General features: G+C 43.8%; 2 protein-coding genes across 6 annotated transcripts in view; both read right to left on the bottom strand.

The window, feature by feature from the left end:
• LOC122542860 (cyclin-dependent kinase-like 1) overlaps window positions 1-4,751 on the bottom strand; it is a 60,638-nt gene extending 55,887 nt beyond the window's left edge. Inside the window, exon 1 of the mRNA XM_043680961.2 lies at window positions 4,163-4,751. Coding sequence (XP_043536896.1) covers window positions 4,163-4,330 — 168 coding nt within the window. The 5' untranslated portion in view covers window positions 4,331-4,751. The remainder of the gene's footprint in view (window positions 1-4,162) is intronic.
• Window positions 4,752-6,495: 1,744 nt separating this feature from the next.
• Window positions 6,496-23,614, bottom strand: part of LOC122542857 (mitogen-activated protein kinase kinase kinase kinase 5-like) — a 130,556-nt gene continuing 113,437 nt past the window's right edge. For 3 of the 5 annotated variants that reach the window (XM_043680957.2, XM_043680954.2, XM_043680956.2), the window contains 7 exons: window positions 22,747-22,850; window positions 20,980-21,157; window positions 16,828-16,896; window positions 15,603-15,695; window positions 14,584-14,654; window positions 7,761-7,816; window positions 6,496-6,918 (listed from right to left, as the gene is read on the bottom strand). In XM_043680957.2, the coding sequence (XP_043536892.2) occupies window positions 6,780-6,918; window positions 7,761-7,816; window positions 14,584-14,654; window positions 15,603-15,695; window positions 16,828-16,896; window positions 20,980-21,157; window positions 22,747-22,850 (710 nt within the window). In that variant the 3' untranslated portion in view covers window positions 6,496-6,779. The remainder of the gene's footprint in view (window positions 6,919-7,760; window positions 7,817-14,583; window positions 14,655-15,602; window positions 15,696-16,827; window positions 16,897-20,979; window positions 21,158-22,746; window positions 22,851-23,614) is intronic. The other 2 variants (XM_043680955.2, XM_087984049.1) reach the window with 1 other exon arrangement.

Genomic DNA, 23,614 nt, shown 5'->3' with positions numbered 1-23,614 from the left:
TGAAAGTTGCAATTGAATCTGCTTCCACCAGCCTTTCACGCAGCACAATCCAGGTCATCATTGCATGAAGCTCACCTTTCCTCTTCTGTTGTTTATTTAAATATTTGACATGTGTTCTCATAGTGGAACTAACTTATGTTGACTGGCAAAAATAATGGTGATGCAAGCGATTTTTGTTTAAAAAGATGCAGTGAATGGTTAGGATCTCAAATGGACTGCCTAAGAGTCTGGTGGAGTCAATCATAGCTTTCAACGCAGAATTGGAATATCTGAAAAAAAGTGCAGAATTTTTGGCAAAAGTTAGGATGGGACTACCTGGCCCACACAGGGAACTGACATGGACAAGGTGAGAAGAATGGCTCCCTTATGTGCTGTAACCATTCTACAATTCTAACAACAAACTTGATTAACAAAAGAGGAATAATTCCATTTGGCAGCAGTTGTAGTCTCATGGATCAGAGCTTTAACTGTATAGCTTACCAAAGGTATAACGTGGATTAACCATTGTCCATTACATCCCAATATCAAAAGGGACAGGCAGCCCACTTTCTGATTTCTCCATAATGGAATAAACATCTGATAATGCACTGGCAAATAAACACAATTAATTAAGATTGTGTCCACAGCAAGAAGGGAACTGGTACATTTTTGTAAATGTAATCCCAATCTGGAATTTGTAACTAAATTTAGTGCACAATCTGTTCTCATGCAGAAGGAATAGCTTGTCTCAGCGATAGGACATGGTGGTGATTAATCTATTTTCCATTTGCTGTGGAGATTTGCAGATTTTGTCTGGGAGAGGATTGCAAAGTAGGAGGAAGGACAATTCTGAGGAGAGAATTGAAATAGGGCATTTCAGAAGGTGTGAGATGAAGTGGGTGGATAGCCCCTCAGAAGTGAAATCTATTTAGTCATGCAGCACAGAAACAGACCCTTTAGTCCAAATCGTCTGCGCCAACCAGATATCCCAATCTGACTTAGTCCCATTTGCCAGCATTTGGCCATATTCCTCTAAACACTTCTTATTCATATACCCATCCAGATGCCTTTTAAATGTTGTAATTATACCAGCTTCCACCACTTCCTCTGGCAACTCATTCCATACACGCACCACCCTCTGCACAAAAAAGTTACCCTTCAGGTCCTTTTTAAATCTTTCCCCTCTCACCTTAAACCTAAGCCTATTAATTTTGGATCCCTCACCCTAGGAAAAAGACCCTGGCTATTCACCCTATCTATGCCCGGCATGATTTTATAAACCTCTATAAGGGTCACCCATCAGTCTCTGACACTCCAGGGAAAAATGCCCAGACTATTCAGCCTCTCCCTATAACTCAAACCCTCCGGTGCTGACAACATCCTTGTAAATCTTTTCTGCACCCTCTCAAGGATGTTGCTGGCAACATCCATTTTTAAATAATTTATTTTTCTTAGTTTGTGAATGATATTATTTTGATAGCATAACAGCAAAACATTATGGATACTTTCTAATCAACCTGTTCAAGGAAGTTATTATACACCGCTAGAGCAGATGGGAACTGAACCCAGGCATCATTGCTGGCAACATCCTTCCTACAGCATGACCAGAACTGTATACAGAATTCTGAAACTGGCCTCACCAATGTCCTGTACAGCTGCAGCATGACATCCCAAATCCTATACTCAAAATTCTGACCAATTATTTGCACTGAGTTAGGAAACACTATTTGAGGATGACATTTCAGAAAAAGCATGTACATCTAATTTTGGAACTCTTGTTGCACAGTAGTAGTGTCCCTACCTGTGGGCTTAAGTCCCACCTGCCATCCTATGAGGATGAATAAAAATAATTTTCTTTTTTGTCTAATTTTTGTACTTTTGTATTTTTGCCTTTGGTGGCAAACATTAATTCAGACATTCTTTGGAAAGGAGGCAGTTCAGGCTTTGGTGGAAGTACTATAACCTAGTTGGAGCAATGGTGAGGTACTCAGGTGATACCTAATCTAATGTAAGGAGGAATGTGTGGCTTCATCAATTAATTTCTGATTGGGGCAGTTTAGAGCTGATACACTCCTAGTATTTGGTGACTCAGTAAAGGTTCACTGTATTCCCAAGTTTAGAATTGTGAGACAATGTTACACCCAGTTGGCATAAACTGAAAATTTAGTCATACTTCAGTTTGCATAAATATGCTCAAATCTCGTGAAGCAGATAACAAGAAGCAGAGGATCAGTTCATCATGAACCACTCATTATAGTAAACTAAGACATTACAAGAAACAAAGAAAAAGGCATTACAGGACTTACTTGAAACCCTGCATTTGTACAGATCCTTTCATGACCTCAGTATGTCTCGATGGTTTTACAGCCAATTAATACTTTTAAGTCAGAGCTATGATAGTAACAAACAAAATGCAGCAGCCAACCTGCAGACAACAAGATCCCATAAGCAGTGAAAGAACAGATTGTCTGTTTATATCACTTGTTGAATGATAATTATTGGCTAGGATATCAGGGAGAATTCCCCTGGTCATCTTTGAAATGATGTTATGGATTCTTTTACATCCTGTAGAGAAGGCAGATGGGTCCATTTGCATCAGTAAAATCACATACCTAATATTACAATACTTCCTCACTAGTATTGCACATTGTCAGCCTGGATTTTGCTCAAGCGTCTTCAGAAGCAGTGAACAATGCATAACATTCTGACTTAGCTGAGTGTTCCATACTCTGACACACAGTTGTCGCCTTAAGTTAACAGATGCACAAAGTAGAATTCTGCAAGTACAGAGACAACAAATCGACATGGGCAAGTGGTGAGCATCAGTTAGACAAGTGAGGGAATTTCAGCAGGATGATAGATGCCTTCCACCTGATTGTAGCTATTGACAGCTCCTGGGCTGGCCTCCCTCTCCCAGGGAACTAGGTGATTGATGTCGACACATTCTTGCAATCCCAATGATACAATCCATTTCTGTTAGCAAAAGCATTTCACATTCTTTAATGCAGAGATAACACAGGAGCAACGGGTTGAGCTGCACTTATAAAATACCTATGAGGCATTCTACTGAAGCCCCATTACCCACACTTAAAATATTTTAGGATACTACTCAAAAACAGTCCTCCCCAATGTTGTTCCTAATACTTATTCCTCATTCCAAAATCATAAATACAATCACATACTTAATTATTGTTAGTGAGATCTGGTTTTGAACAAATTGACTACCCCATTTCCTACTTACCAACAAGAACTACACAACAGAAGTATAGTGTAAAGCATGTTGCAAATTCAAGTTTTTCCTTTTTTAAACCGTCAAACATAAGTTTCAAGACTTTTTTTTGTAATTAGACAAATTCTGACACCAAGATAAAGGAGACATTGGGACAGGTATCCAGAAAGTTGATCGATGTGGTAACATTGAGTAGTCACAAAGATTTTGGTTAGATTAGATTCCCTACAGTGTGGAGACGGGCCCAACAAGTCCACACCGACCCTCCAAAGAGTAACCCACCCAGACCCATTCCCCTACATTTACCACTGACGAATATACCTAACACTATGGGCAATTTAGCATGGCCAATTCACCTGACTTGCACATCTTTGGATTGTGGGAGGAAACCGGAGCACCCGGAGGAAGCCCACGCAGACACGGGGAGAACGTGCAAACTCCACCTAGAGGGTCCCCAAGGCTGGAATTGAACTTGGGTCCCTGGTGCTGTGAGGCAGCAGTACTAACTACTGAGCCACTGTGCCACCGTTTCATAACAGATTTCCAGAGTTAAGAGCCCAAAGGTAATGGTGGAGCAAAAGGAGTTTTTTTTCCTTACAAGAAAGACTTAAATATAGTCACACCTTTCAGACCACCAGGCGCCTGTTAAAAAACCCTTCACTACCACTGAAGTATTTGTTTGAAGTGTTCCAATGTAGAAAATAATCCAGACAATTCTCAGGTCATTGAACATTATATAGATTGGGAGGGTGCAACAGAAGTAGTATTTAAACAGGAGAATGAGAATTTTGAAATTACTTTTTTGTTAGCCCAGGAACCAGTCAGTACAGGTCATAGAGTACAAATGTGCCGACTGAACTGGATTTAGGAGGAAGTTAGAATATATTCCCTTCTGGAAGAACAATTTCTGAATCTCTAGAAACCAACTAAATGTAGCAGTTAATGCAACTTTACCTTTAGCATTCGGATCTCTCTCAAAGCAATCTTCCTTATCAAAGGATCGTCTTCCGACTCCACAAACTTCTTGATGGCCACAATCTGACCTGTGTCCTTGTTCCTGCACCTGAACACTACCCCATAGGAGCCTTCCCCGATTTTACCCAGCTTCTCATATTTCTCCATCTCGCTGGCAGAGTCCCAGCTTCACAAACGCCAAAGTCTCCAAAGCAAAGACTATAAAATTTGCTTTTTCTGCTTCTGATTTTCAGTTGAAAATATGTTTTTAATTCAAAGATCAATCTGATTTTTAAAAATGTTTATCGAGCGCTACTTCACTGACTTCCAGTTATCACAGTTCCTCTCTGTAGCGATTTCTCTCTGTTGATCTGCCTTTCTCTTCTCTCGATTGCTGTATTTCCATTCTCCTTTTGTTACTCTCCCGGTTTCTCACCTTCCTCTCTTGCCATCTTTTTCTCTCTTTGCTACTATCCTCTCTCTGCGTCTTTTATTCTATTGCTGTCTCTCCCTTTAAAGGCAGGTTGTAACGATCTCTTGCTTGGCGGATCCTACCTCCGTTTGTTTACCCTCACTCCACTACCCAGTCCCTCCAACCTGCTCTAACTCCAAACCTGTCAATCCGCCTTTCCCAACCCAATCATGATCACGTACGTCCTGCAACAGTCCGAGCCCCGCCTTCGTTGATCACTATTGGAGGCTGTGGGCACGTGCGACTAACTGTGGGCATTGATAGGTCTCTTCAGTTGGTTACATTTTACATGCAAAATTCAGGGAGAAGAAAATGATCTTTGGAAAGAGGAGGGAGGTTTTAATAAAAAAAAACAAAGAGCGGGGAATAAGATTTACCTGGAGACAGTGGGCGGGAGGAATAGGATCTACCTGGAGAGAGGGAGCAGAGAGTCAGAATTGATCTGGCGACAAAAGGCAGGGAGTAGGATTTATATGAGACTGAGGCACGAGGAAAGGGATTGAACTGAAGTTAAGTGTTAGAATTACTCAAAATGCAACTGAGGGGGAAGAAAAGCTCACCCGTTGGAGTTGTTTTGGCAAAGTGGTGTTATGGAAATACTAAAACAGACAGGATTCACTCGGGAAGACACTATTCACGTAGGGAGTCTTCATCGGAAAAAAATGCAAAGGTGAAGCTGACATGGAGAAGGTGAAGACCCCAGGTGCTGGAGGTCAGAGTCGAGAGTGTGTTGCTGGAAAAGCACAGGTCAGGCAGCATCCGAGGAGCAGGAGAATCGACGTTTCGGGCAGGAGCCCTTCATCAAGAATCGGACATGTCAAAGGAGTGCACAAACCTCCAAACAACTCACTTTCCCCACCCATCAAGCAGCAACGTTTGGGGAGTCTGCGGATGGCAAATTGAGTTGCCGTCTCTGAACCAATCTAATTGGGGTGGAAGCATGTTATTCTTGTTTCTGAGGGATGCCTAAGAAGAACTAGGAGACAGTGAGGTCTGCGGATGCTGGAGATTAGAGTCCAGAATGTGTTGCTGGAAAAGCACAGCAAGTCAGGCAGCATCCGAGGAGCAGGAAAAACGTCAAATTTCCTGCTCCTGGGATGTTGCCTGACCTGCTGTGCTTTTCCAGCAACACACTAAAAAAATTGTAGTCAACCCATTCAGGGTCTCTGTTTTTGACATGACAGTGAGGCTGCTTACTGTTGAGTGACTTGTTCCCCTGAAGAATCCTACCCCTACCAGACATCCAGCTGGAGGCTGTTTTTAAGTATTTGGCCCTGTGAATATATGAAGGGAAAACAGTCAGTTGATAAATATTATGAACTGGATGAAATAACTGATTTGTACATTGCCCACAAACACAGACAGATTCTGTTCAATAGCCTTGTTAACACAGCGAGTGTGATATTTCCCAAAATGTATCTGTTTCAGTAAGATAATCTGAATGCAGCACAGGTTCATCTACATTGACTGACACCACTGCCAACTGAAGTTCAAATGGCCAGAGGCTGACCAAGAAAGTATTGGAATAATCTAATCTGAAGGGTATAAAGGCAAGGATGAGATTTTCAGTAGCATATGAGGGAAGATGGAGATAGAGGTAAATGTAAGTAGACTTGGAAATAGAGAAGATGTGAACAACAAGTGTAGCTAGTGGTCAAGTAGGGTGCTGAGTTTGCAAACAACTTGCTTCAACCTAATTGTTCAAAATTGACAGGGAGGGGAACAGAATTGTGGTTTTTTTTGGACATGCCTTTCTGATTGGCATACCCTAATGTGTTAAGTATATCCATTTAATAGATTTCAACCACAGCCTGGCAAACTGACTAAACTCTAGATTGAAGTCACTGCACCAAAGAAGATGTACTGTATCACATCAAATAAATTTATTTATTTATAGAAATATCAATTAATTCATTTCTCAATTCTACTTTAGAATATTCATCATTCAAGCTTTACATGATGTTGAATTAGAAGGTGTTGCTATAATACAAGGACACATCCAAACTGTAATGCAGATTCAGCAGTCAAGGACAAACCTTTAACCCACACCCAACACAGTATGCAGAGTGGTCAGCAATATTAAATATCTTCTCTTTTAAGCTTTGTCCTGCTGCTAAAAATCCTGTTTTTCCCATGAGAATGGCGTCATTGACGGGCTGTGGCCCCATCTGAGTGCACGGCTCCCATCTTGCACAACGGGTTCTCTGGCACTTGCATAGTGTAGAGATTGCTGTGAGAGGTGGGGTCATCGGCCAGCCTGGTTTCAAAGATCACCAGTCTGCAGCTTTAAACAAAAATACAACATATCATCAATGTCACAACATTATTTTCCCTTGAGAGACCCTCCTAATGGCTAAAACTGACTGTGATGTTTGCCACTGAATTGAAATATTTGTTTGTGTCCAGACTTCACCAATATTTGACACTTGCCTCACGTCATTTGTAGAAAGTTTATGATACATCCATAGCATTAGGCATCCACTTATACATTCCCTAAGTGATTGTTCTTCATGTGCTAACATGAACAGAGGGTTCTAACAAACTACTGGACCACCAACAAACCTGATCAGTTATCTGGAAATTCAATGCTTCTCCATTCACTCACCACAATGCATTGAATTTTAATTGCCCTCCCCTTCTCTATTTATTCCCATTGTACAGAATCCCAATGTACAGAATTCTAGATGGACCAAACTTTTACCCATTAGTTGCATTGTACAGAAACCCAAAATAAGCCAAATCTCATCTCACTTAGTCCCCATGGACAGAATCCCAACTGATCAAAATACTTCCCATTACCTTCCATCCTACATAATCCTATTGGATCAAGAGACTTGCCATTCATTTCCATAGTATTCAATTCCTAAACCAAATTTAGTTCTCTGGTTGCAGTTTTAGTGATCTGTGACACAGATTTAGCACTCTCAACCTTTGCCAACTGCCACAGGTATACAGCAGTTTATTAAACAATCTTATGGCTTTGTTTGTTTTTATTGAGATGGCCCGAAGGGCTGTTTTATTGAGAATTACAGAAAGACAAGCTGCACAATGTCAAGGTTTCCCAAAGGTCATGTAGCAAAGCAATAGGACTCAGTGCAGAACATGACTACTTTTGAAGATTCTTACCTGTCAGCTCCCAAAAAACGATAAAGTCGACTGTGTTCTGATTTCTCCTCAAAAATCTGTAAATAAATAGCAATATTGTTTTGAGTCATTTTTCTGATTATTTAAAAACAAAGAACAACACAACAAAGGAACATGTCCTTTGGCCCTCCAAACCTGAGCTGATACATTTTGTCCTACCATACTAAAACTGTCTTCACTTACAGGATCCATATCCTTCTATTCCCTTCCTATTCACATATTTATCCAGGTGCTTCTTGAATGCTGCTAGTGTGTTTACCTCCATCACCTCCTCTGGGAGCGTATTCCAAGCATTCACTACCCATTGTGTGAAAAACTTGCCTCACACATCTCTTAAGCTTGCCATCCCGCACTGTGAACCTGTGCCCCCTAGTAATTGACCCCTCCAACCTGTGAAAAAGCCTCATACTTTCCACTCTATCCATGCCATTCACAATCTTATAAACTTTTATCAGGTCACCCCTCAATCTCCTGCATTCCAGTGAAAGCAAACCCAGTCTATCCAATCTTTCTTCATAGCTAAAATTCCCCATACCAAGCAATCTCCTGTTAAACAGTCTCTGTACCCTCTTCAAAACATCCATATCCTTCTGGAAGTGTGATGCCCAGAACTGTACACAATATTCCAAGTGTGGCCTAACTAAAGTCATATAAAGCTACAGCATAACTTGCCTATCCTTATACTCTATGCCCCTTCCAATGAAAACAAGAATGCCATACGCCATTTTTACCTTTTTTACCAGCACTGCCACCTTCAGGTGATCTGTGGACCTGCATACCCAGATCCCCCTGCATATCAGTACACCTAAGGGTTCTGCCATTCACCATATAATTTCCACCTGAATTTGAACTTCCGAAATGCATCACCTTTGTCTGGATTAAACTCCATTTTTCTGCGCATGCCTCAACTGATCTATAACCTGCTACATCATCTGACCATCCTCATTATCTGCAACTCCACCAATCTTTGTATTGTCCATGAACGTACTAATTAGCCCAGCCACATTTTCCTCTAAATCATTGAGTAGACCACAAACAGCAGAAGTGCTGTGGAATACCACTCGTCATAACTGTCCGTTCGGAAAAGCATCCTTCCACCACTACCGTCTGTCTCCTATGACTGAGCCAATTCTGTATCCATCTTGCCAGCTCACCTCTGATACTTTGTGACTTCACCTTTTGTACCTATTTTTGAACTGCTGAATAATATTATAAAATAACAAGTAATACCATTAATTAATACTACTATTAGATTATCAACTCCATTCATTTCTTTTCACCTGATCCTCTCTCCTAATCTATATGCTCCCAGTTCTTCCCCCCACCAAACCATCTCTCTTACATCTCTTTCTACCCAATCATCTCCCTAGCTTATTTCTGACTCATGCTCCGCCCATCCTCTTGCTATCCAAGTCTCATCCTATCCAGTCAATTTACCTTTCCCCATATATCCTCTTTCCCCCACTCACCTTCTTTGCATTCACTCTGCTCCCTTTCCAGTTCACGTCTTCAATCCTTTCTTTCCCCTTCCCCACTGACCTCCTCTTCCGTATTCACAGCCTCTCCCACTGCTGCTGAAACTTCTCGCCACACCACTTTCCATTGTCCCAAACAACTGACTCCTCTCTTCTGCTGTGACAGTTTGTTATGACTGAACAAGCTGTGTTCAGATTGAATCTGAACATGATTTTATGTCAGTGAATAAAGTAGTGATTACAGATGGTGACATTCATTTCTTAGTTGTATTTCTTCCTGTGAGTGCTCATGCTCACTGGACTTGGAATCATATAATTTTGAGTGAAAACTGGATGAAACCTTGTTACTTCAATAACCAATACCCACAAATGACAAAGCTGTCTAACCAGACATTCATCGTTGCTGAACAAGAAACTCCCACACAAACTTAGAACAGCAAGAACAGTAAAAAGAACAAACAATTCAGTCTGTCTGGCCCTGGGAATATACATAGCACTTAGTGTAAATGGTAAAGCTGAGGTTTATCCACTATCCTGCCTCCTCTAATGGAGCTGGATTTCCATTGGAACTGAAGGTGGACGTTCAGCCCTTTCAGCCTGTTCCACTATTCAACTACAGCATGGCTGATTTGCACTTCAATTACTATGCTTGATTCTACATCTCATTAGGAGAAAGTGAGGACTGCAGATGCTGGAGATCAGAGCTGAAAATGTGTTGCTGGAAAAGCGCAGCAGGTCAGGTAGCATCCAAGGAACAGGAGAATCGACGTTTCGGGCATAAGCCCTTCTTCAGGAATGAGAAAAGTGTATCTAGCAGGCTAAGATAAAAGGTAGGGAAGAGGGACTTGGGGGAGGGGCATTGGAAATGCGATAGGTGGAAGGAGGTCAAGGCGAGGGTGATAGGCCGGAGTGGGGTGGGGGCGGAGAGGTCAGGAAGATGCAATAGATGATGTGTGAGGAGGTGCAGGTGAATTTGTGGCGGATATGGAAGTATCCCTTGGGGCCTTGAAGGGAAGTGAGGGGGGAGGTGTGGGCGCAAGTTTTGCATTTCTTGCAGTTGCAGGGGAAGGTGCCGGGAGTGGGGGTTGGGTTGGTGGGGGGTGTGGACCTGACGAGGGAGTCACGGAGGGAGTGGTCTTTTCGGAACGCTGATAGGGGAGGGGAGGGAAATATATCCCTGGTGGTGGGGTCCGTTTGGAGGTGGCGGAAATGACGGCGGATGATACACTGTACATGGAGGTTGGTGAGGTGGTAGGTGAGGACCAGTGGGGTACTGTCCTAGTTGCGGTTGGAGGGGCGAGGCTCAAGGGCAGAGGAACGGGAAGTGGAAGAGATGCGATGGAGGGCATCGTCGACCACGTCTGGGGGGACATTGCGGTCCTTGAAGAAGGAGGCCATCTGGGTTGTACGGTTTTGGAACTGGTTCTCCTGGGAGCAGATGCGGCGGAGACGAAGGAATTGGGAATATGGGTTGGCGTTTTTACAGGGGGCAGGGTGGGAGGAGGTGTAGTCTAGGTAGCTGTGGGAGTCGGTCGGTTTATAGTAAATGTCCGTGTTGATTCGGTCGCCCGAGATAGAAATGGAAAGGTCTAGGAAGGGGAGGGAGGAGTCTGAGACGGTCCAGGAGAATTTGAGGTCGGGGTGGAAGGTGTTGGTAAAGTGGATGAACTGTTCAACCTCCTCGTGGGAGCACGAGGCAGCGCCGATACAGTCATCGATGTAGCGGAGGAAAAGGTGGGGGTTGGTGCCAGTGTAGCTGCGGAAGATGGACTGTTCCACATATCCTACGAAGAGGCCACTAACACCCTCCTTCGACTGACTGAACTGGTCCTCACCCTGAACAACTTCTCTTTCCAATCCTCCCACTTCCTCTAAACCAAAGGAGTAGCCATGGGCACCCGCATGGGCCCCAGCTATGCCTGCCTCTTCGTAGGATATGTGGAACAGTCCATCTTCCGCAGCTACACTCGCACCACCCCCCACCTTTTCCTCCGCTACATCGATGACTATCGGCGCTGCCTCCTGCTCCCACGAGGAGGTTGAACAGTTCATCCACTTTACCAACACCTTCCACCCAGACCTCAAATTCACCTGGACCGTCTCAGACTCCTCCCTCCCCTTCCTAGACCTTTCCATTTCTATCTCGGGCGACAGAATCAACACGGACATTTACTATAAACCGACCGACTCCCACAGCTACCTAGACTACACATCCTCCCACCCTGCCCCCTGTAAAAACGCCATCCCATATTCCCAATTCCTTCATCTCCGCCGCATCTGCTCCCAGGAGGACCAGTTCCAAAACCGTACAACCCAGATGGCCTCCTTCTTCAAGGACCGCAATTTCCCCCCAGACGTGGTCGATGATGCCCTCCACCACATCTCTTCCACTTCCCGCTCCTCCGCCCTTGAGCCCCGCCCCTCCAACCGCCACCAGGACAGAACCCCACTGGTCCTCACCTACCACCCCACCACCTCCATGTACAGCGTATCATCCGCCGTCATTTCCGTCACCTCCAAATGGACCCCACCACCAGGGATATATTTCCCTCCCCTCCCCTATCAGCATTCCGAAAAGACCACTCCCTCCGTGACTCCCTCGTCAGGTCCAAACCTCCCACCAACCCAACCTCCACTCCCGGCACCTTCCCCTGCAACCGCAAGAAATGGAAAACTTGCACCCACACCTCCCCCCTTACTTCCCTTCAAGGCCCCAAGGGATACTTCCATATCCGCCACAAATTCACCTGCACCTCCACACACGTCATCTAATGCATCTTCCTGACCTCTCCGCCCCCACCCCACTCCGGCCTATCACCCTCACCTTGACCTCCTTCCACCTATCGCATTTCCAACGCCCCTCCCCCAAGTCCCTCCTCCCTACCTTTTATCTTAGCCTGCTGGACACACTTTCCTCATTCCTGAAGAAGGGCTTATGCCCGAAACGTCGATTCTCCTGTTCCTTGGATGCTGCCTGACCTGCTGCGCTTTTCCAGCAACACATTTTCACCTCCACATCTCATTACCCTGCCTAAAATAATCTATTAATTTCAGTTTTGATCTTTAAATTCTTCTTTAGCCTCAGCAGCACTTTTGGGGATGGAATTTGGATTTCATCAATATTCTGCATGAAGAATTGCTTTTTGATATCATTGTGAATGACCAGGTCTAAACCTAAGGTTCAACCCCTTTGTTTTGGACTCACCCATGCAGGAAATGGTTTCTCTCAGACTATCTTATGAAATTCATTGATTATCTTTAAATTCTTTTTAAATACTGTAGCCTTTTCACCATTAATCTCCTTTCATCAAGAGAATTCCAAGGGTCCTCTTGTGGTGCAGTGATAGTGTCTCTACCCCTAGACCGAGACTCCAGTTCAAGTCCCACTTGCTCTAATTGGTAACATCATTGAACGAGTTGATTAGGCAAAACAAGTCAAGAGAATTCCAGCCTACAGTAAACAACATGTGTTTATAATTTCAATCTTTAAGCCCAAGTCAGACTTCCCCTTTCACAAGGCTTTCTTCAATAACTGCAGTAAGTTTTTCTTCAAATCTGTATCTGGAAGTTCCTTCCATATCCTAATCTCTTTAAGTGAAGAAGCACTTTCTAACATCAGTCCTAAGAGTTACCTTGTCTAGATTGAGCTCCTGTTCCAAATTCTACTTCCTCAGTTTCATGTAAATATATGGTGGGTTAATTATTTCTTACACAACTACACAAAGATTGCAAAGGATATTGTCAGTTAAAGTAAGTGGGTGGGATTAGATTACTTACAGTGTGGAAACAGGCCCTTCAGCCCAACACCAACCCTCTGAAGAATTACTACCCAGACCTACTTCCCCTCTAACTAATGCACCTAACACTATGAGCAATTTAGCATGGCCAGTTCACCTGATCTACACAGCTTTGGACTGTGGGAGGAAACCAGAGCACCTGGAGGAAACCCACGCAGACACGGGGAGAATGTGCAAACTCCACCTAGACAGTTGCCTGAGGCTGGAATCAAACCTGGGACCCCAGTGCTACCAGGCAGCTGTGCTAATCACTGAGTCACTGAGGATTGTGTAGATGGAGTAAAGTGGGGAAATGGGAAATTATCCACATTGATAAGGAAAATTAAGAAAAAGACAATATTTTTCAAAGGTGTAAAATGATTATATTTTGTTGTTCGAATGGATTTGGATGGTGTACACAAACTTTTGAAATTTAATATGCTGCCAAAACCAGCAATTGGGAACATAAATAGAATATTGGCTTGGAGGTAAGTTTGGCACCCAATGAGGGGATGCGGGAGCTGGAAGACGACAGGGACCAGTTCTGGAGGTTGAGTTTTAAAAGCTGGCATTACAAGGCATCTCTTGCCTTACAGAATAGTGCAAGCAGGTGAGCACAGGGCCAGCAGTTCACACAGATACCCAAATGCTTCCTCAAGTACCCCAGCTGCTCTCCTCAAGTGATGGAAACGTTGCGCCTCTTCATGAGCATTTTATTTGACTAAAAACAGAAAATGCTGGAAATATGCAGTAGATCCGGCAGCATCTGTGCAGAGAAAAGCCATGCAAATGTTTCAAGTCCAGTATGATTCTTCTGCGGTTCCAAGTTTTGAGTTCTACTGTATACAGTTTTGGTTTTCTTCCCCAAGGAAGGATATATTGTTTTAAGAGGAGTATGCTGAGGCTTTAATACATTGATTCATTGAATGAAATGTGCAGTACTATGAGGAGAGATTGACTGGATGGGCCTAGTGACATTTTGAAGAATGAGATGTACAAAATTCTTAAATGTCTTGATAAAGTAAATGCTGAGAGACTATTTATCCTGGCTGAGATAGAGCTATGGGTCACAGTCTAAGAATAAGGAGTAAGCCATTTTGGACTGAGTTGCGGAAAATGCTAGTTCACCTTTGGGATTCTTTATTTTGGGGAGCTGTGGATACTCAGTCACTGAGCATATTCAAGACGGAGATTATTTGATTTATACTTACAAAGAAATATAGGGATAAGGTGGAAGAGTAAAGTAAATTAAGAAGATCAGCCATCAACCTATTGAATGCTAAAGCAGGCTTAAAAGATTGTATGATCTACCCCAGCTCGTTATGTTATGTTCATTGTAAAATTAGCTCACTCTTTAAATTGGATTTGACAGCTTTTTCAAAGTACTTGCACAGGCATGATGGTCTCCATTTGTGCTCTATGCTTCTAAAGTCACCTCTCAGAAACTTCCTTTGCAGATTCCAACACTGGCAATCAGCTTCCATTAAAAGAGAAAGGAAAATAGTCACTTATGATCAGCATGTTACTTAGTAATTGAAACAAAACTCCGCTCACCTCACAGGACCTGAAACTCTTCCGCTGCATCCCATGTTTCCAAAATCCCAGGACGCTGTCGGAGAAGCAGACTGGATGAGGGAAAAGAAAGCACTTTCAGATTATCCGTGGTACTACTCACAGTGAGCTTCATAAACTTTACAACACAGACAGGTCCTTCAGGCTGGCATGTTGATGTTTATGGTCCACATGAATCGCCTCTCATATCTGTCTATTCCTTTCTCTTTTATGTATTTACCTAGTTTCTCCTCAATTGTATCTATGCTATTCACCACAGTTATTTCCTGTAGGAGCAAGTCAGAGCAATGGAGACAATATAATCAAAGTGTGGCTGGGAAAATGTTATAGTATTATTAAATGTCACAGTTAAAGGATACATAGATTATGTGTAAAACTGTTTAATTTATAAATAGTACATTTAAACACATCCATTCTGATTTTATATTTAATTATTTCTGTAAGTTCCAATATCATTGCTTGCTATGGAAATTGTCTTCTTAAATATGTCCCTCACCAAAGATGGCATTACAGAATCTCCACTAGCAGGAGGGTCCGATTAGACTGACCCATTTACATAATGGGGTAAAATAATTTATAATGGAAAATTTTCAGGAAAGTAAGCACAGCTGCTAAGACTTTTAACATATGCCTGAAAGGAATATTGCCTCTAACCTGCACATGTGCATGCCTGTGCAACAATAATGAAAGTATCATGCAGGTCACTCAATCTTGTCCACTTTAAGACAATGTGCCCTGTGTAATTACATGTACAAAGTGAAGGTACTGTGCACAGAAGTAAATAGGCCATGCACAATGAAGTTGGAGGGATCATCACATCTGAGTATTAAGAGGGACAGCATATGGAGGAAGCTTTACTCAGTATCTAACCCATGTACTTGGCATCCAAGATAGAAAATGCTCCACTTTCGAGCACTTGCATCCTCCCAAAACTAGCCCCGAAAAGCACCAACTTATAAAGGCTTAAGTAGTCAAGTTTCAAATAACTTATAATTCCTTACCGACTGATTCCACTGGAACATCAAACGTCACCTCCGGGACCAGCTCCTTATTCAACTTGAGGTATCCTTGAATATTTACAATTTTTATATTTTCTGTTGAAAGAAAATAAGCTTCTTAAATTAGTCGAGAAGGCCCAAATCTTCTTCAGTGAAATTCTGGCATCTGAATGTAAGGGTGGAAAGGTTGGAGTGGGTACATCTAGCTGCTTGATTGACCCTGCACTGATTATTCCATCTATCCTGGGGTCAGCCTCATTGCTATACTCCAAGGCTATCTCAGGTTCTACTGCCTCCGGCAGCCTGAGGTAGAGTTTGACCAGATTAGCAGAGACAGACATGGGAGGAGGCCTGAGGGGGGAAAATTTATGATCCTATGGTGGTCGACACTGACGAGGGAAGAGAAATTTAACATTTAAAACATGAAATATCTTCTGTCAGCCTTTTAGGTGTCACTAAGATGCTGCAGTTACTAAGACCCACAGTTGCTATGGTGATAATAAAAAAAAGTGACGTGATGTCACTCTAACATTGCCCACTTTAAACATGTCTACCCATATTTGGTTAGCACTTTTACCGGCTGCTTTCATTTCTGGTGCAAAGTTCCAGCAGAAACGGCAATAGCGTATGGTAAAGCCACCCCTCCTTGTCCTCATCACCATCGGATTTCCTGCGTGTCACCAGGTGCTATTTAAACAGTTCAATTTTTAGCAGAGCGATTTGTTTGTTAAATTCTTTCCTCACTGTAAAATTCTCTTAGTGGGCCAGCAGAGAGATTGACTCTCTCAGCGAGTCCCTGAGAGGCTCTCTCCAAGGGGGCTGTGAAGAGTCTCCCTCTGAGGGGATGGGCAGTTGCACTGCAGGTGGCCTTTGTGGACTCGCCCTCCAAGGGGCCTGCAGCTTCAACTGGATTGCTAGAAGCACCCCAAGTAAACCACAATGGCTAGACATGCCAAATGCCCAGGTGTAAAGCTGGCTGATTAATTGCCCATTTTCTATCTATCCCCGGTGGAATTAAAATTGGCTGATTGCTATATATAGAGAAATAATTATAATAAAAATATTTACATCCAGTTGGTATATCTATTCTAGTGAGCTGCTGATACTGCTGCTCCTTTGGAGCTGGTTATGCCCCTATTTCCTGTTGTTGGTGAAATATTTATCCATTTTGGTAACCACAGACAACCCTCAACCTGAAATTGGGTGAGTGCGGGGTGTTTGTACTTACGGCCAATGCACACAAGTACCATGTCTTCGTCCAGTTGACTCACGTGAACAAACTCCTCTTGCAGAGCTGCTGCAGTGAGAAAACTTAGCATTACTTCAACTGGTTTACATTGAAGAAACATTCAAAAAGCAAAAGTATTGTCTCTTCAATCTCTGCCCTCACCTCACCATCGTTCCCCATAAATCTGACTTATTTTAAAAAGATTTGTTTTGAAATTCACAGAATGTGGGCATCACTGGTTAGGCTAGCATTTATTGCCCATCTATAAATGATCCCCCTCCGTCCCCGCATCAATGAATTTAATACACGCCGTGACATCAAACACTTCTTCCGTCGCCTCGGCCCCTCCGAGCTTACTTTCACAATCAGGACCCCCGCCCACCTTCCGAGGACCCCTTCACCCACCTCCAACACACTGCATCCACCTGGACACCCTGCGCTGGCCTATTACCTGCCCTCGACCTCTTCATTTCCAACTGCCGCCGGGACATTAACCGCCTCAACCTGTCCACCCCCCTCCCCCATTCCAACCTCTCACCCTCACAATGCGCAGCCCTCCAATCCCTCTGCACTAATCCCAACCTCACCATCAAGCCAGCGGATAAAGGGGACGCAGTGGTAGTCTGGCACACTGACCTCTACACCGCTGAAGCCAAACGCCAACTCGAGGACACCTCTTCCTACTGCCCACTCGACCATGACCCCACCCCCCATCACCAAACCATCATCTCCCAGACCATACAGAACCTCATCACCTCAGGAGATCTCCCACCCACAGCTTCCAACCTCGTAGTCCGGGAACCCCACACTGCCCGGTTCTACCTCCTTCCCAAGATCCACAAGCCTGACCACCCTGGCCGACCCATTGTCTCAGCATGCTCCTGCCCCACTGAACTTATCTCTACCTACCTCGACACTGTCCTATCCCCCCTAGTCCAGGAACTCCCCACATACTTTCGAGACACCACCCACGCCCTCCACCTCCACCAAGACTTCCGTTTCCCCGGCCCCCAATGCCTCATCTTCACCATGGATATCCATCTGCCATGACCAGGGCCTCCAAGCCCTCCATTTTTTCCTCTCCAGACGTCCCCAACAGTACCCTTCCACCGACACTCTCATTCGTTTGGCCGAACTGGTCCTCACCCTTAACAATTTCTCCTTTGAATCCTTCCACTTCCTCCAGATCAAAGGGGTAGCCATGGGCACACGTATGGGCCCCAGCTATGCCTGTCTCTTTGTTAGCTACGTAGAACAGTTGATCTTCCGTAATTACACCGGCACCACTCCTCACCTCTTCCTCCGCCACATTGATGACTGCATTGGCGCCACCTCGATGACTGCATTGGCGCCACCTCGTGCTCCCGCGAGGAGGTTGAGCAATTCATCAACTTCACCAACACATTCCACCCTGACCTCAAATTTACCTGGACCATCTCTGACACCTCCCTCCCCTTCCTGGACCTCTCCATCTCCATTAGTGATGACCGACTTGACACTGACATTTTTTTACAAACCCACTGATTCCCACAGCTACCTGGATTACACCTCTTCCCACCCTATCTCTTGCAAAAATGCCATCCGGTATTCCCAATTCCTCCGCCTCCGCCGTATCTGCTCCCAGGAGGACCAGTTCCACCACAGAACACACCAGATGGCCTCCTTCTTTAGAGACCGCAATTTCCCTTCCCACGTGGTTAAAGATGCCCTCCAACGCATCTCGTCCACATCCCGCACCTCCGCCCTCAGACCCCACCCCGCAACCGTAACAAGGACAGAACGCCCCTGGTGCTTACCTTCCACCCTACAAACCTCCGCATAAACCAAATCATCCGCCGACATTTCCGCCACCTCCAAAAAGACCCCACCACCAGGGATATATTTCCCTCCCTACCCCTTTCCGCCTTCTGCAAAGACCGTTCCCTCCGTGACTACCTGGTCAGGTCCACGCCCCCCTACGACCCACCCTCCCATCCTGGCACTTTCCCCTGCCACCGCAGGAACTGTAAAACCTGTGCCCACACCTCCTCCCTCACCTCTATCCAAGGCCCTAAAGGAGCCTTCCATATCCATCAAAATTTTACCTGCACATCCACTAATATCATTTATTGTATCCGTTGCTCCCAATGCGGTCTCCTCTACATTGGGGAGACTGGGGCCTCCTAGCAGAGCGCTTTAGGGAACATCTCCGAGACACCCGCACCAATCAACTAAACTGCCCCGTTGCCCAACATTTCAACTCCCCCTCCCACTCTGCCGAGGACATGGAGGTCCTGGGCCTCCTTCACCGCCACTCCCTCACCGCCAGACGCCTGGATGAAGAACGCCTCATCTTCCGCCTCGGAACACTTCAACCCCAGGGCATCAATGTGGACTTCAACAGCTTCCTCATTTCCCCTTCCCCCACCTCATCCTAGTTTCAAACTTCCAACTCAGCACTGTCCCCATGACTTGTCCGGACTTGTCCGACCTACCTAGCTCCTTTTCCACCTATCCACTCCACCCTCTCCTCCCTGACCTATCACCTTCATCTCCTCCCCCACTCACCCATTGTACTCTATGCTACTCTCTCCCCACCCCCACCCTCCCCTAGCTTATCTCTCCACGCTTCAGGCTCTCTGCCTTTATTCCTGATGAAAGGCTTTTGCCCGAAACGTCGATTTTGCTGAAGCTCCTCGGATGCTGCCTGAACTGCTGTGCTCTTCTAGCACCATTGATCCAGAATCTGGTTTCCAGCATCTGCAGTCATTGTTTTTAACCTTGACAAAGTTATGGTGAGTTGCCTTCTTGAACCACTGCTGTTTACATAGTGTTTGTGCATTCACAGTGCTGCTAGAGCTAAATTTCAAGATTTTGATTGTGTGACAGTGAAGGAATGATGATATATCTCCAGGTCAGCATGGTGTGTGACTTGGAGGAGAACTTGCAATTGCTGGTGTTCCCATACTTATCCATCTAGCTATAGATGTGGATTTGGAAAAAAATAAAAATGATGCTGTCACAGTTCACAGTAGAAACAGGTGAAAGGACTAGTACCAGGTTGGCAGACCATGGGCTGGATTTTTAATGCCTGCAGTTTAATCTGGCACAGAGCCTGGTGGGCTTTCAAGGTTTCATTAGAATGAAACCTGTCCAAGATCTGAAACAAGCATGTGCTCTGCCAAATTAATACAGAGAAGGTGAAGACAAGTATTTGCCCTGATCTTTCTTTGCTATTTAAATGCTGGCTTTGGTTACCCAGTTTAAATTAAAGAGGTTCACATCTCCACTGGAGGTGCAGTTAGCTGAACAACAGCCAAAACCATGATGTTCAAAGTCACCAAGCCTTTTCTGTCCTTGAAGTCAGTGAATAATTATAATATGATGGGAAATTTATTCTTGGAGTGTATGAACACTGACAAGGCAATATCTGGTGTCAACTTCTAGCTGTTCTGAGCCAAAAGAGAACCACATACCAAGATAGTGGACTGAGAGTCACAATGGGTTCAGCCTATGGGGGGGTTGTTCTGGCTTCCTGCGTGTATTCTGCCATCTTGTCTATGTCTGGGTGACCCTGAAGGAACAGGCAGCATCTCCCAGTACAATAAAAACCTTCAAGACCAGTGGGAATCGCAAGGATTGGAGTGTGAAATGCACACTTGGACCAACACTATTATGTATTTTTATTAGTTTTCTTAATTCTTTTCTCTTAATTTTATTTGTTGCAGCTTTAAAAAATTTTTTTTTTCACAGAAATAAATTTACCACCTTGGACATGTTAGCAGATCTTTGTGACATTATCAAGTTCAATCCAATGACACTGAATAGGAAAGAACACAGAATCCACAGCAAACACACATGGTGTCACACACAGTTATTATCTGTATTAGCTAAACCAGAGACAACTAATTTTGAGTGCAATTCATGCGGTGGATTTTCAACTAATGACCTTCAGATTGCCGGGATCAGAACAAGTAGGCTACTACATTTAGCCTTTTCTGCCCTTGAAGACAGTGAATAATTATAATATGATGGGAAATTTATTCTTAGAGTGTCTTTTGATACATTAGGTGCAATATATTTATCAGAAAAGGCCATATCCACAGGCTGTGGACTTTGATCTATACTGATGGAGTTTGACTTTCTTTCTCAGCACCTGTAACAGTAACTCACCTGTTCCCAGATCTGTGAACCAGGATGAGGAAGAATTGAGATTTATCGTCTGGAATTCTACAGCCTTGTTGGAGGAATGTTTTGTGCTGACCCCAACACAAACCATTGGATACTCCTGACCTGGAATCACTAGCGTTTCCAAAATTCGAAGTGGATTAGGCAGTGGAAAGTCAAAGTGCTGAAACATAAAAGGGGATAATGTCAAAGACAGCTAAAGGAACGATCCAATATCAGCACCTGAATTTTGAGTGATGTTGGTTCAGAGGTAAATATTGACCAGAATATCAGAGAAAATTTCACTATTTTTCTTAGGGCCTTTTACATCCAGCTGAAAGGATAACAAAAGCCACAGCTTATCATCCAATCTAAAAGATGCATCTCTGACAATGCATCATTCCCTCAATACTGCACTGAAGTCTCAGCCTACATTTAATGCTGAATCCTCTTGAACGGGACTTGAACCATCTTTTGGCTCAGCAATGAGAGTCACAGCCAGTATCTTACTTAGAACTCAAGAGCTATTTTGCAATTCCAGGGAAGCTTCCCATATACAAGATACTTGATCCTCATCTACTAAATGACATATTTCAAAGAAGAGGGGGAAAAGGAATAAGTTGTTGAAAGGTTTTTTTATGCTTGAGCCAGAAATAAGAAGATTATGACTCAAGTCTTCACTTTTTAAATAGTCTGCAATACCCTTGCTGTCCAGACAAAGCCTGGAGACAGGAAGCCCTTTCCACTTCACAAACACAATGATGCAGAATCAGGAATGTGACGTAAGTCTGCATCATTAATTGGACAAGGGTGGTACCATGGATCAGACCTCATTCCTTATACCTCCCAGCTTAAAGGTTCAACTTAGTCCAGATAAATGAGACAAGATGACGCTGTTGGAAATGATTCTGGCCTGTGTCATCCCACTCCTTTGAAGGCCAAAACTGCCAGCCACCCTGAAATCAGTCACCTGACTTCGATATTTAGGAACAGGAGAAACCATTCAGCTCCTCAAGCCTGTTCCACTAATCAATGAAGTCAAGGCCGATGGTCCGATGAGCCCTGGTGACTTGCTGGGGCCATATAGCTGGTATCCAAACAAGGGAAAGTGATGCTCTGAGGTAGAAACTAAAGCACATAGACCATTCTCTCACTATTTAAAAGTATCTGTAGACCTAAAATCTCAATCAGTACAATTGTGCAGTTTGGTTAAGAACTCACACACCTCCCCAGTCAAACTAAACATTCAGAATAACATTTGCACGTAGTGTAGGTCATTCACCCCCTTCAGTCAGTTCAACCATTCAATTAGATTGTGGCTGCCTTCTTCCTTAACGTTGCTTTACATCCCTTGATACCATTTTATTGCTATGTAGAATATTTGCCCTCATTTTTATTTGCCATTGCCTACCTGATCAGTTAATTTAGTTTAGTTTAATTTACTAAATTTAGTGACCCAGCAAAGATCAGTGTTGAAAACTCCAATTGGTTCCATAGCATTAACAACCTTTTAAGGAACTAAGTTCCAGATCATCAATTGTATCAAATATGCCTCCTGATGTTACTCTCAAACAGCCTTGTTCTAATTTAAGGTAATGATCCTTGTTCTGAATTCTCACATCAGACAAGTCTGCAAATCTCTGAATACAAACTAAATGAAGACCTCTGGATCTGTCCTACCGGGAATCAGCTGATAATTGTTGTGTTTTCAGCTCAACTGCAAAACAGTGACGTTCAACAGCTAATGATGAGGAGGACAGTGAGAACACTTACCTTAATGAGCATGAATTTATGCATGGGCTCATACCACTGCAAGAGAACAATACTGGACTCCAATGCTCCACAAAGATAGCAACATCCTGTTGGGGAGTTTCGCACTGTGGAAACAGGAACAACGTTAATTTCAGCCGAGTGTCAGAGAGAAGCATGGGATTTATGTTACAGGGTAGGAGTATGGGATATATCATTATTTCAGTGGAGAAATGTAGGGTATATCAGTTTTTCAATGACATATATGGGATATTGATCAATTAGCTCAGTTGGCTGGACAGCTGGTTTGTGATGCAGGGTGGCACCAACAATCTGGGTTCAAATTCTGTACTGGCTGAGGTCACTATGAAAGTTCCACCTTCTCAACCTTACCTGAGGTGTGGTGACCCTCAGGCTAATCCTACCACTAGTCATTTCTCTGAATTACTAGACCAGTGAAATGACCATGCACCACCACCTCCCCATATTATGGTGTGGCGTGTATCAGTGTTCTGGAATGAGGTATATTATTGCTTCTATGAGGATGTTTGGGTATATCAATGTTAAAGTGAAAAACTTAGGGCGTATCAGTGGTACTGTTATAGTGTAGGTCAAAATCAGTGTTACACTTAAGGACATTTCTATATTATACTGAGGAGTGTGGGATGTATCAGTATTTCTTATTAAATGGTGGAGCATGCTTGAAAGGCCCAGTGGCCTATTTCTGTTCCTAATTCATATACATGTTCAGTGACGGGTGTTTTAGTATTATGATGAGAGGTTTGGGAACTATCAGCATTACATGGAGGGGTGTGCATTGTATCAGTGTTATAGCAAGGAGTATGTCATTGTTTCAGCAAGTTTTATGCAGTATGTCAGAGCTTTACAATAT

The sequence above is a fragment of the Chiloscyllium plagiosum genome, unplaced genomic scaffold, assembly GCF_037043375.1.
Source record: "Chiloscyllium plagiosum isolate Xiang-an unplaced genomic scaffold, Cpla_swu_hap1 HiC_scaffold_47, whole genome shotgun sequence".
Taxonomy (NCBI): Eukaryota; Metazoa; Chordata; class Chondrichthyes; order Orectolobiformes; family Hemiscylliidae; genus Chiloscyllium; species Chiloscyllium plagiosum.
Note: the sequence above shows the minus strand (reverse complement) of the source record. Positions and strands in the feature narration are given on the sequence as shown.